The sequence below is a fragment of the Melozone crissalis genome, unplaced genomic scaffold (genome assembly GCF_028551555.1).
Source record: "Melozone crissalis strain CALT ecotype California unplaced genomic scaffold, PUWL_Pcris_2 ptg000016l_1, whole genome shotgun sequence".
NCBI lineage: Eukaryota > Metazoa > Chordata > Aves > Passeriformes > Passerellidae > Melozone > Melozone crissalis.
Window position 1 is genome coordinate 14,370,822 of NW_026535794.1, and position 13,767 is coordinate 14,384,588.

The 13,767-nt window shown below is 38.6% G+C and overlaps 1 protein-coding gene across 12 annotated transcripts in view; it reads left to right on the forward strand.

Moving 5' to 3' along the window:
* The window catches only part of PARD3 (par-3 family cell polarity regulator), a 445,695-nt gene that overhangs the window by 264,364 nt on the left and 167,564 nt on the right, over window positions 1–13,767 (forward strand). For all 12 annotated transcript variants that reach the window (XM_054273679.1, XM_054273683.1, XM_054273680.1 and 9 more), the window contains 2 exons: window positions 3,988–4,176; window positions 4,644–4,814. In XM_054273679.1, coding sequence (XP_054129654.1) covers window positions 3,988–4,176; window positions 4,644–4,814 — 360 coding nt within the window. The remainder of the gene's footprint in view (window positions 1–3,987; window positions 4,177–4,643; window positions 4,815–13,767) is intronic.

The window sequence follows — 13,767 nt, forward strand, 5'->3', positions numbered from 1 at the left end:
AGAGAAAAACAATTCCCTCCCTCCCCCTCCATTTATCTTATGGCATTTTAAAATCTCTGTGTATATGAAAACTCTGCCATAAGTTTGCTCTAGTCAGGGAGTTTATCTTTAAATTTACAATATGTTTATGTTGTATAAAAAAAGTGAAAAACTTATCTCAAGTGTTGTTTAGCATAAATTGATGCTAAATATGATTTTGAAACCAAAAAAGTCACCTACATATTTTATCACCAATCAAATTTTTATTATAAATTACGTACTTGAGCAGCTTCATTCATCCAACTGAAGTCATTTCAGATGACCTTTTCCTCAGCAGCCTCTGTCTGAACAGAATATTGTTCTGCTGTTAATTGTTTTGGACATAGTGTGTGAAAAATCTTAAGGGAGTTGAATTTTGTTGTTCAGGGTTCACAGTACATAATTTTGCTTGCATGTTTACTGCTGGCCTGTCAAAATATATGACGGAATAAATTTCTCATACAGATCAACTAATCATGAAAATAGTGTTGAGGTGTTTGATTGACATAGTGAAGCTGTTAATTTAGAGAGTATCAAGATCAAATGGAAGCTACTGCAATTAAGAAGTGACTGTGTTCTCAGCTGAAAATGTTTAATGGTGCATTTTAGATTTTTTGTGCATTTTTATGCTGTCTCATGGATGTGTTAGGGAATTTCTGTGATTTGTTAGATTAAAATACTTAATGTTCGACACAATTTCAGTGCAAATTTTACTCTTTTATAATACCTGGTTTTATATTGATTGGGGAGAGTTGCTGTACATGTAATATTTCTGTACTCTAAAGGGCTTTGGAGAACAAAGGATTCAGCCATTGCAAGATTTTGCTGGGGCTTTTTTGTTTTGTTTTCATGTTTACCACTTTGGCTCAAAATATTATAGTAGCAGGCTGAAAATCTTCCTGCCCATTTCTCTGTAGCTGGCTTCTTTATGACATGCTGAGGTTCCTTGTGGTACTGCTCCAAGGTTTGTATTATGAAGTTATATTCAATATATCATACATAGTAAGACCTTCTTTGATACCATGGCGTGGCACAAATGTTAAATTTGCTACTTTCATATCCATAGCACTTGAAAGTTAATAGTTCAGTTTTTATTGAAAGCCACATTTTTCATGTTTGTTCTCCTTTTTTTTTAACTTTACATTCAAGCATATGATACTGACAGGTGTTACACAGTCTGGAGGGCAAAAGGCTTCTTATATCCCTAAAATTCCAGACACAGATATGGTGGTAAAGCAAGTGTTCTTAAGTGGGAAAAACTGTAGATACTCTATGAAGTCCCTAAAGAAATTTAGTCATAGCCTAGTAGTGGTAATTTTCTTCCTTGGGTAAGTTGAGCAATTTTCTTATGCTTTCAGTACTTCTGATCCAGTGCTGAGGCTGCTGTTTCCCATTTTTTTATGAGCATGATCTGCTCACTCATGTACAGCTGCTTCAGAGTAGTTGGTTTCAGGTTTTGGCCTCACATTTCAGCTGCACACTCAGGTGTCCGTAGCCTGATATTGCCTTATTTCCTTATTCAAGATTGCAGGAAACAAGCAAGCATCAGGCTCACATTAAAGCAGTGCTGAAGTGATAATGCAGCTCTTTGGTCTCACTGAAGGGAACTAGGGTAGAGGCCATTAGCCAAGTCTTTGGGGATGCTTGTGAGATGCTCACTCCAATTGACCCTTTGTCATATAGAAATGCGCCTGACAGGCCTGGGAGACTGCTTTGCTGAAGTTTTGGTGGATTGTTTGAAGATTAGAAAATACTGGAGGAAGAGAGAAATTGATTCTGAATTTATTTTAACAGTAGCAAACAAAAATTCAGTAAGCATATCTGCTTTCTTGGATAAGCCACCCATCCTACCTTGGCTTTATCTCTCTTTTGTCTCACAAGCTTTTTCCTACTACTATTTATTAAGGAATATGAAAGTGATCAGTGTTACAGAAACTGTAAGGTAACGTGCATCTGTTTCAGATTGTTTTATTCTGCAGCCTTTTGACAAAATATGGATTCAAATGTATGCTGGAGCTAGTGCTTCTGTCAGCCAAGCAGGAAAATTAGGGTGGCAATTTTCCCATAATTTGGGAAACATCTTGTGGGTAGAGTGTTATTCAATGGTCACAATTCACCTTTCCATTCCTCACAGCTAGCATTGGTCATGCTGTTTCATGTGGCCAAGAGATATGTTTGAATACTGGGATTCACATGCAAGCCAGCCTAGCTATGGCACATTGATAGGGATATTTTAATTTTTTCATTGCTTTGGGGGGTTTTTTTGGGTGTTTTTTGATGAACCACTGTGCTTAGTTATAAGCAAAAGGAGTGTAGTGCAAAGGGAAGGGCTATGAACACATGAAGGTTCACGCTTTTAGCAAGTGGGAAAAGATGAAACTCCTGTTTTTCTTCCCTCAGCTGTCGCGGCTCTCTCAGCAGTCTGACTGCCTTTCCATGTGACATTTTTGCACTGCATTTCTAGGTCAATGGTGACACAACTAGCATGCTTGTGCCCAAATTGATCATCTCAGTCTGCTATACTCCACATGGCTTTCACATCTATCTTTGCCATAGGCTGTGTTTGCATTTCCTCAAGTCTTAAGAAACAGGGACAGCTCCGCAGGCGCACGTTAACTTCTCATACGTGTTCTCACTCATATGAGTGAGCTTTGCAAATAGATCAGTGATGTGGGAAAAGTTGGCATAAAATCAGTGTCAGAAACAGAGGTGACATGTTGCTAAGATTATGAAAATTTGGCCAGATTAATTCTTCTAGAGAAGAACTGCTGATGCCGGACATTAGTGTGCACCTTCTGCTGTATGTTCTCTTTCTCCTTCATGCGGGTGAAAAAAACCCCAGCACAGTCGGGTTCACAAGCAGGGAATCATGCCTTTAAGGACATGACTTTTTTTGTTAATTGATAGAGTTATAACCAAAAGTGGTTATAACCACTTTATTACATTTAAAAGAGGATCAGAAACAAGTGAACAGCATCTACTGTAAAAGATAGGGCTGGTGAACAGCCTGTCCCTCCCATTCCTCCCTTTGGCAGAAGTCTCTTGAACATGAACACTGCTCCTCAGAGCGTGGCCACTTTCATTCCTGGGTGTTGTGCTCATGCTGCTGCCCCAAGAGTGTCACTGTTCTGTGGGGACACTGCCAGGTCTCTGGTCCCAGCCTGTTGCCACCCTGCATTTGGCAGGAGGTGAAGCGTGAGGCCAGTCACCTGTGCTTGTGCGGCTTTTGGATGCATGGAAAGATGTCACTGAGCAGCTCCTTGCTGGCAGCTGTGGCAGGCCTGTGACTGTAATTCAGGGTGCTTAAAGCCTGGGATTTTCCCAGCCAGGCTAAAAGTGGGTGTTGAGGACAATGATCCAGAGATGTGGGTAAGAGGACAGAGGTGAAGGGCAGAGCTGTGAAAACCAGGAAAACTGGCACTCAGAGCTGGAGTTAGCCTGGCAACACCAGAGAGATGTGCTTTTGCAGATCTCAGCTGTGTAGTTTTCTGGTTTTTCCTAACACAGATAATTTTAAATAAAATGAGGTGAACAAGTAATTTTTCAATTTAATTTTCTTGCACTTAGTTTCTCCCTAAGACTGCAAAGCTCCATAGATGATGATGGTACTTGAAAAATTCTGTAGGTTTGCAAGTAGGAAAATATTTCTGATAAAGCTCTCTTTTGGCTAATGAAATAGCAGCTTCTATGCGAGTTAGTATTGATGGCAGATTCAGTAATGACATGTGATGCAATTACTTTACTAGAGAGAGAAGCACTTAGACACATATTTAAGATATTTCTGAACCTAGGCATCAGCTGGAGGTGATTGAAAATACACTATTTCTGCAGATTTCTTCACATAATTACTGTGGAAAATATTGTGGCATTGTAGTAAAAAGCAGAGAGTTTTGAATGCTAATAGCTGTAGGGAGAAGAGAATTCCCAGAGAAATGCTCTTCTATAATCCTATGCTAATCTCCCCAACAGAAAGCAGAGGAAGAGGAGCTTGTCCTCACACCTGATGGCACCAGGGAATTCCTCACTTTTGAAGTTCCACTGAATGACTCTGGGTCAGCTGGGCTTGGCGTGAGTGTCAAAGGTAACCGGTCCAAAGAAAACCACGCTGACTTAGGAATCTTCGTCAAGTCCATCATTAACGGCGGAGCAGCATCCAAGGTGAGAGGGAATATCTGTGTACTTTGGTCTTCCTCGGTTTTCCATAATAAGTTATTTTGAAAATATCCATAGATCAAAGAGGAATGAGCTCTCTAATGTTCACCAATTATACCATCAGAGGTAACATTTCGATTTCTACTCACATGTTTGCACGTCCCAGGATTTAAACAGCCCCAGCAGATTCGAGAAGGAATGAGCCATCTCTGGTGCAGTTCCATTAGTATGCTGTTTGAGCAAACAGATTATGATAATAGCTTTCAGTGCAAATCTGTAATTGGAATAGACATTTCCTATAGTGGCTGCAATGGAAGCTATTATTGCAGTGTTCATTTCCCCATAAACCCTTAGGACTAAGTATAGTTGGTTGAATATTTTTCTTTTGATTTGGGTTTTTTTTATTCTCTCCAGTAGACAAAGCTTCCTTTGTGTGTGTTTTATGTTACTATCTATAATTTTTACATTTCCAGGATGGCAGGCTTCGAGTGAATGATCAACTAATAGCAGTTAATGGAGAATCATTATTGGGCAAAACAAATCAAGATGCTATGGAAACCTTAAGGAGGTCCATGTCCACTGAAGGGAACAAACGAGGAATGATTCAGCTTATTGTGGCGAGGCGAATAAGTAAATGCAATGAGGTAATAAGCTTTTGATATTGGGATTGGCAATTTTCACTTCTGAGGTATTTGTGTTTACAGGAGATGTCATGTTTCCTCTGGGAGTTGAAAAATAATATCTGAGAAGCTAAAGAAAGAGAGAACTACAGAATTATCTGAATTTCAGTGTTAGACATGCTAACGTTATTACTGATCAATAAAGTTTTTCTTTCGAGAATTTTTGTCAATGAAAAACAGGAAACACTGAATAAAACTATATTGATTTTGTAATTGGATCTCACTGTTTACGTGATTTTTGTTCAGCAGAGTTTTTTATGGAGGTCTATTAGATCTTTCATTTATAGACTTTGTGTTAACTGACTTGTTTCTTTGTCACTTCCAGTTTTTTTAAATAAGAGTAGAGCTCTTATATTTCATTATTACATTTTATCTAAGCAAAAGTTTTATGTGTAGATTCTACAAAACTTTGTCTTGGCCTTAATTGTGGAGGAGGTTGAACTACTGAATTCAGGGTGAAGTGGTGATTCTTCTGATGATTTGTGACTTCTGTCTTCTCTAGTGCAATATTCATGTGTTGATGTTTTGAAATATATTCATGATTTCAAATAGTTTATCTTCAATTTAGTGTAAATAATGCTATATACTTGGAATATATGGACATATAATGAGAAGGACTGATGTTGGGGGAGAACTGAATTAGACTCAGAACAAATTGAAGAAAGGACTGAGTTAAATAGGATACAGCTGAATGGCATGTCAGAAAAGCATCTCTTCTTTAGAAATCTAAAAGTCAATTCTTTCATTCTTGCTAAAATAGTAAGGTCTTATCAGGAATGTTATTTCTTGATCATCATGCTTCAAAAACGATGTGCACAAATTGGTTTAGTATCACTGCTCCTGCCTAGGGGATAAAAGAATGGTTTACTTTTTAATGCATAAATCTAACCTTCAGAAAAAATCAGTCCCTAGTGTATTACAAAATCATGTCTGAAAAAGACACTAGGCTTTTTGAAAGTGTTAAGCTCCTCTTGATTAACTGCTTATACAAAGTTTCTATACACATGCATGTTTATGTATGCACACGGCTATAAAGCCAGCTTGGATTGCTGCAAGCATGTCTTGCTTAGTGTTGAAGGAATTCTGACCTTTTTGTATGTGGTGATGTCCTTATCTAGTCCTAATTCAGAGTGTCCTTTGGAGACTGTTCCTTATTTTTACCCAATTTCCAGTTTGTAGAAGCTACTACATGTTATTACATAAAAAGGGTGAAGTATTTTAGACTATTTCTGTGTTTAATTTTTTTTTCTAAAAGAATATAGATGATCCCTTTTCTCCTAGTGAAAGTCTTCTCGATTGAATTAATCCAGACAGTGTTTGTAAACACAAGGGAGGTAATCCAGCAGTGATGAAACAAAGACATTTCTCCTTAAATCCAGGGTAATTTTTACTCATTCAAGAGTAGCTTGGTCCCCTATATCTGTTTGACATTTAGTACGATTTATTTTGCAGAAATCAGGTGCCAAAAGCAGCACAGCTAGCTACAATATACGTGCTTCAAGATAAAAGCACTGATTGTGGAAACAGATTTAGATACACTGAAATGTACCTGCACAAGGGCAAGATAGGCCCTTCTCTCTGGGCCTCCTTTACAGTTTTTTGTGCATTTTCCCAGCTCTTTAAGAAGCTGGCAAGATCAGCTATAATGATTAGGAAAGCATTGATATGTCACTATTGCTGTAGTAATCATCTCTACAAAGTAATTTTTGTAAGTAATTTTTCCTAGGAATTATTGCTTTTATCACAGTTATCCAAAGGAAATGTGATGTTAATACTGTTTGCATATTTTAATATGATGAAAGGATGACTTGCATGGATATAAAGCTGTTTACCTGCTGAGCTAGCAGTATGCAAGAAGTCACTTTTCTGGAAGTCTTGCAATGCCCAGACTTCAATGAAGCGAAAAGCAAAGAGAGTTTTTTTATTGGTATTTTTCAATTAAACCCTATATCCTCTTTCAAGAATGTGACCAATTTAAGCTTTAGATATTATTTAGCTGATGTAACACTGATAAGCTGTGATAATGTTATTTCTGAATGTTGCAGGAATACCCTATATGAGTATGGAGTTCAGTCAGCTCAGTCCCTCAGTAGTGGCTGTAGAATCTGAGAATTGGCTGGAGACAGCATCTCCTCAGTGGCTGGCCTTGTCTTGGCTATATTATGCTTAATTTAGCAACACGGATTGCTTAGACATGCTGGTATATGAATTTTCCCCTTGGAACATTCCAGTAAACAACCACCAGGAAAGATTTTTAGTATTAGAACACAAAAAGAAACGACATTTGACTGGCAGCAAATTCAGGAGCTTGCAGATTAGAAGCAAAAGCATAGAAAGGGCACACCCTTATCTTAATAACTCTCACCTTTTTTCACCATAGAAGCACAGAATCATTTTAGATTAAAGACTATTGACTCCAACCATTAACCCAGCACTGCCAAGTCCACCCCTAAACCATATTGCCAAGTGCCACATCTACACGTTTGAAGGTCTGCAGGGATGGTGACTCAGCCACTTCCCTGGGCATCCTGTTCTAAAGCTTGACTGTGCTTTTCATGAAATATTTTACTTAATATCCAGTCTAAATCTTCCCTGGCACAACTGGGGACTGTTTCCTCTTGTCCTATCACTTTTTACTGGGAAAAAGCACCAACCCCCACCTGTCTAAATGCTCCTTTTAGGCAGTTGCAGAGTGCAGAAAGGTCTCTCCTTAGTCTGCTCTTTACTCCAGGCTAAATTCCCCCAGCTCCTCAGAAAGGGGGGTTTACTGATTTAATTAAATATAAAAAGAAATGTTCAGCTTTTGAGAAAGTATTTCCCACTGTTTTCTATGCTCTTCTCCCTCTTTTTGGTTTTCAAAGGAGTCACCATAAGAAACCAGCAGATAAAAATATCCTGTTAAATTGATTTCTTTCCTTTGTTGATTCAGCGTCATATGGGTCCACTTTGTAGACAAAAACATAGCTTTGTTTCTTGTCAGTCTGAACTACAGTTAAGTGGAACTGGTTTGGTGTTATTCCATTTTGTGTATCACCAAGAACAGTGTTCACTCTGCTCTGGTCCAGTATCCTGTGAGATCAGGTCTTGGCTGATTCCCTGCCACACCATGGAGTACCCACAGGTGTCTCAAAAGGGAAATCCATGTGAGGGGTGGTAATGCCAATGCAGAAATAATTGTGCTAAACATCTGGATGATAAAAGCAGCTGCTCTCTGGATGATTAAAATATCCCACAACAAAATAACAGCAAAAAGAAGAAAAAAAACCCCAAGCCTTTTTTTCCCCCTGCCTTCATGTCCAGCAATTGTTTTGCATTTGTGAAGTCAGTCTGACTTCCTTTGAGATAGACTACACAGTCTGTTTCTTTCTTTGGTAAAACCGAGTTTGAATTGGATTTTTAAGGCAGTTAGTGGTATTTGGTTTTAATGTCAATTTTCATAATCACCCCTCAGAATTGCTGAAGAAGGAGAATTAATTTTGCAGCACGATTCTGCAGATTGTTGTTTCTGCTTGTTTCAATTTATACCACGATTTTTGTGTACTTTTTGTATTTTGTTTGCTGTCCAGAAGTGAGTGACAGAACCTCTGTTGTCCTGGGTTGAGAGAGGCAGAAGAGTTGCTTCTGATCTGCTGCAGCAGCACTGTTTTTGTCATAGAGTTTTCTTTGGCTTTGTGAACATGAAACTGTTTCAAAACTTCGTAAAGTGACCTTGGATACTCCTTTCCCATGCCATCATTATTCTCAAACAGCTTCAAAAGTTCTTGTGTTGTAAACTAAGCCTTCAGAGCAATTGTAGCAACAATGTAAATGTACATAAATACCATAAAAGTATTATCTTGACTTCAGAGAGGCAGGGAGGAGATAATTTATATCATCAACCCTTCTATAACTGTAGTCAAAAGAGACCACAAACTTCCCAGAAGGTTAAAAGAGACTTTGTGCTGCTGTGGTTTTGCTGAAGATTTGCCTGTAGAAAGAATTTTCATTGACTCACCAGAAGATAGTGTGTAATCCATCGAGTTTTTGAGTGAATTGTCTTGTGGTAAATATTGATATAAGCATGGAGTGTTAGTTATGAATGAGCTCTAAGCCAAAGCTGTGCATCTGAGTTTTTCTCCTGTTTGCATTATGTCTATACAGAGTACAGCAATGTAGAATTCTGCAAGCTTCACTATTACAAACCTTGCAAAACTGTGTTTAATAACTCTGCCACTCCAGATAAAAACAAACACTGAATATTTGATGGACGCTCTAATATTAGTGTAACAAAAACATTTAATTTGGGATTTGGCTATATCTGAGGTCCCTTTGCCCCCCATTTAAAAAAGGTTAAACATTCTGTTCTATTCTGTGTTTTCAGCTTCCAGCCTTGCTTGTTAACTTATCAAGTTTCCTGCATAAGCATGGAGAGACTCTTTAAGACACATTTCCAAAGCTGTGAAAACAGTGGGAAAAATGGAGAGAATAACAATAATATTGACTTGATATTCATATATGGCCAGTTTTTAACACCTCATTTCTCAGAAGAGGCAGCCATCAGCTTTTTAGATCTTTAACTCAGGTTTGAAATTTTTTAAATTGCTCAGATTGAAGGAAAAGCAGTGGAGTTCCCTGTGCTGTGTTCTGTTAATTAGTGATGCTGTTGTGATTAGCCTTTATGGGCAAACAGCTGGCGGCTGCATCGCCAGAACGTGCTCAGCACTCAGGCACAACTGCCAGGCACATCCTGCAGCTGGTGTGTGCTCCGTGTGCTGATTCAAGAAAATAAAGGTAATTGTTACTTTTGGAATCCTGTGCTTTTCAGTCCTGCAGCCTGGACAGCTTAGAGACACAGATTGCTTGTCTGCACTCTGTTCATGTCACAGGCAGGCAGCGCTTGTCTGCCATTAAGTGAGAGAGCATCACCATTTTCCTCAAAATGAGAAATTTCAAGGGTTTTTCTTGTTTAGACCTCCCCCCCCACTTTGTTTTTCTTTGACAGAATGAATATTTTGCCAAACCTGCCTGAAATGAAGGTTTGCAAATGATTTGCAGATCCCAAGATTTCTTCATGCATGTCTGTTCATTTTTTTTCTCCCTTTGAAAATAAGCAAGCTGTGAAGCAGAATCCTGATTCCAGACCGCATAAGAACCTCATCATTCATGAAATAAATTGACTGATAGATCAGTGAGAGTTTGCAAATGAGTAGTTTCATTACAAAAGAAACAAGCAAGCATTTTTTCTTTTCCAGTGTGTGTGCAAGTATGAAATATTCAGCATCATTTTCCCCTGCATGCATTGCCGAGTTAGCTACATTGAAATGTAGGTGACAGGTTTGTTTTTTCTTTCTCACTAGATTAGTCTTGTGATGACCTTTTGGAATTTAACTGTCAAAAAGTCTTTAGCATCTCCTCCAAACACAGTGATTTCCCTGTTCATTCCCATCTCCAACTCATTGATAAAGCTGTTTATCAACTTATGCTATTCCCAGCTCTGATTCCTAGGGGAATCTACAACTCTTCTCCATCCTGAAGATCAATCTTTGTGTCCAATTCTTTGGCCAGTTTTCAACCCAGAAAATGAAAATTTAGTCCAGTCCTATGAAAACTTAGTTTCTTTAATGCCTTTGATATTGATACCTTGATATAGTCTAGTAGTATTTTGAATGTATCTATGTTGGAAAATGAAGCTGTAGTATTTTGGACATCTTAATCACAGTCACAGATAAGAAGGAAAAAGAAAGCCTGGAGAATAATTCTGTGTGACACAAAGAGCTTCAGCATTCTGGATGCGGTGTCATATATAGCAAATTTGTGTACTGACTTAACACCCATAATGCTTGCATTCCTATATTTGGACAATTTATTTTCTGAAGGAAAAATGGAGTCTGATTCTTGTTTCATTTCAAAAAAAAGTTTGTTTATGCTTTGAATATTTTGGCACTCTTCTTGTGCATAAGCCTTTTTCATATTTATGTACATAACTTCAAATAGGATGGATGGTGGTGTTTAAGTAAAAGGGACTGCATTATTTGTCCTTTTATCATCTAGATAAGCAGCAGCTGGGCTGGCTGGTACAGACAGTACTTTAGCAAACAGCTGTTTTTTATCTGAATGGCAAAGGGTCAGGGTAGAGCCTTTTTTTTATTTAAAAAATTTTTATCTAGCTTTTTTAATTTAAGAGAATGGATAGAAAAGGAGCTACAGACAATCTGTAGCATGGGAGGTTTCATTGCATTTTTACAAAAATGATCATTTAGTATAGGTCAGTGCTTGGATCCAGAGAAGGAGCTCTCTCTTTTCAGTCTAGAGAGAAGAAAAATCAGGGTATCTTTACCAGTCAGTGTCTATAAATACCTGATTAAAGTAATAAAGAAGTAATAAACACCACTGATCCAGACTGTTCTCAGGGCTGCCCAGTGCCAGGACAAGAAGCAACAGGCACAAACCAAAATACAAGAAATTTCTTTGCACATAAGAAAAAAAAATAAATCCTTCTTAGAGGTCAACACTGGTGCAACTTGCCCTGAGAGGCTGAGGCATCTCTGATCTTGGAGATATTCAAAATCCAGCTGGGCAGGGCACTATGCAACCTGCTCTTGCAGACCTTGCTTTGGGCAGGAGGTTGGATTAGATCATCTCCAGTGGTTTCATCCCCCCTCAGTTGTTCTGTGACTCTCAACTGGCACACCAAGGGGTGCTCCAGCAGCTGTTGACAGGGGGCCAGTTGCCACATGGGTTTCTTTCCTTGCCAGGCCTTTAATGAAGCCAGGAATTTGTACAGCTTTGTTTATGTTGCCCACTCTTTATCAGTCAATCAAATCAAATTATACCAGATAGCACTGAGAGTGGCTAATAGAAGGAACTAAAATGTGTAATTCCGGCTCTTTATTAGAAACACATCACGAAGAGCAAGTCTGTTTGAACTGCAGTCTTGCTTTGGACTGTTGGACTGTTTGTCCTGCCCACAACAACAGTTTGCAAATTCTATGTTTCTTTTCTTGCACAGACTTTCTGTTAACAATGTAAGGAAAAGGCATTTTTGGTTTTTTTGTAACAGCCAGTTGTCTAATTTTTGGTGTTTTATAAAAGGCATTGTATCTTCTGTAAAATGTTTGTGTAACTGGCTGTCAATGCCTTTGTTTAAACTCATCTTTTGAGATGCTAATTAAAAATTGATAAAGTTTTACTCATGGAAATTATAAAATATGTGATTCACTGTACAAAACAAGGCCATATAAATGCAACGCTCCTGCTATTTCTTTTATTTACCCTGTGCTTTACTGTATTACCAGGAATGAATTTCTATATATTTCTTTGCTTCTGAACCATCTTCTTGTCAGTGTCTTTCAGAAAATCTCTTGAGATCTTTCTACAAATGAATCTGAAAGTTGATGGCTTGTCACACAAAGGACTGTGTGATATTGCTCACTAAAAGATGGACACTTGTTACATAAAGTCATCAATATAGCACTGGGAGAATAAATCCCAAAGCACTTTGATATTTTCACACCTTATTTAAAGGCAGTGAAATAAAGGGTAGTTCATAATTTAGTACCTTTATCATGCAAGTTTAAGCTCTCAAGCAGTCTAATGTTGCTATGCTCTTTTTCTGTAAAGTATTTCAGAAGTTAACATTTCTTTTCAAATGTGCCTTAGATTCCTTTATAAGAGAGTCTACAAATATTGTTTAATTTACTTTTCAGTAAAGCTGTCAGTTGTAATCTGCAATTTAAAAAAACTAATAAGACAAATCCTCATTTCACAATTTAAACCTTATTGAGTCTAATTCACTTGCACTGCAAGTTTATTATTCTCCTGCAGCTTGACGTGCCTCCAATTGTAATTGTGTTGACCCTTCGATGCAGTAAATCTCCCTGGTGCTTATCAAACTGGGAGAGATAAGTCTACAGTTTGGAACTTCATTAAATATCTCATTTATATTAAACAGATGATGGCTTTGAACAGAAATAATAATTTTTACAGAGCCTGAGACCTCCCGCTCGCGGTCTCCTTGACCGTAGTGCGGCGTTTCCCAGCCCTCTGTCCTCGCGCCCCGGGCGTCGCGCCAGCGCCCGCGGGTCAGGAGTCATCCACCAACGGGCTCACTTCAAAGCCTCTGCTGGGGACAAAGCCCAGGGCTTTGCAGCCCTTGAAACAGATTTTTAGAACTTTTACATAGCATACATTTCTTAGTTGTCTGGGGAGTGTGGGTGGAGTGATTAATAATGGGCAGCTGTTTCAAAAAGAAAAAACAACCAACATGTTGCTTGCTATTGTAATTCCTGAAACTATGAACTGCTCCTCTTGTGCTTGTTTGGAGATCAGCCATAAGCATTTCCAGTGGCTTTAAATAGTTTGCAGCATGCTCAGTATCTTTGAGTATCTGGTCCCCACTGTATTTCAATATGTATGAAATAAATGCTGTGGGATTTGTATAAGGACACTGCTTTTAAGATTTAACTGTTTGCTTCAATATGAAGAGGCGTGTTGGTAAGAAGAGCTAATGCTTTAATATCTGAGTTCATACTACTTTTCTACAAAATACATCTTTTTTTTTTAATAGTTATTTACTTTTTGATAGAGCTGAATTCAGCTCACAGTGTTCAGGTGAATTGGTTTAATGGTCTTGGCGAAGTGTCTTGGTAGCATTACTGAGAGGACAGCAGGGTGCTGAAGCCCAGGTGAACCAAGAGCTTTAGGGGCAGCAGGAAGGCTGGATGGCATGAGGATTGGGCCATGGTTGGGGAGTCTCTTATTTCTGCAGGGAGCAACTGGGCCCTGCTACACTGGGCATCCACAGTGACCTGTGAATGCATTAGGTACTCATTGTTCTCATTCCTGGGGGCTGTGCTGACAGCAGAGCTGTGGCTGATGGGGTTGCTAAATCCAGGTAGATGATACCAAATTATTTTCTTTGCCTCTCTTGGGTGCTGTG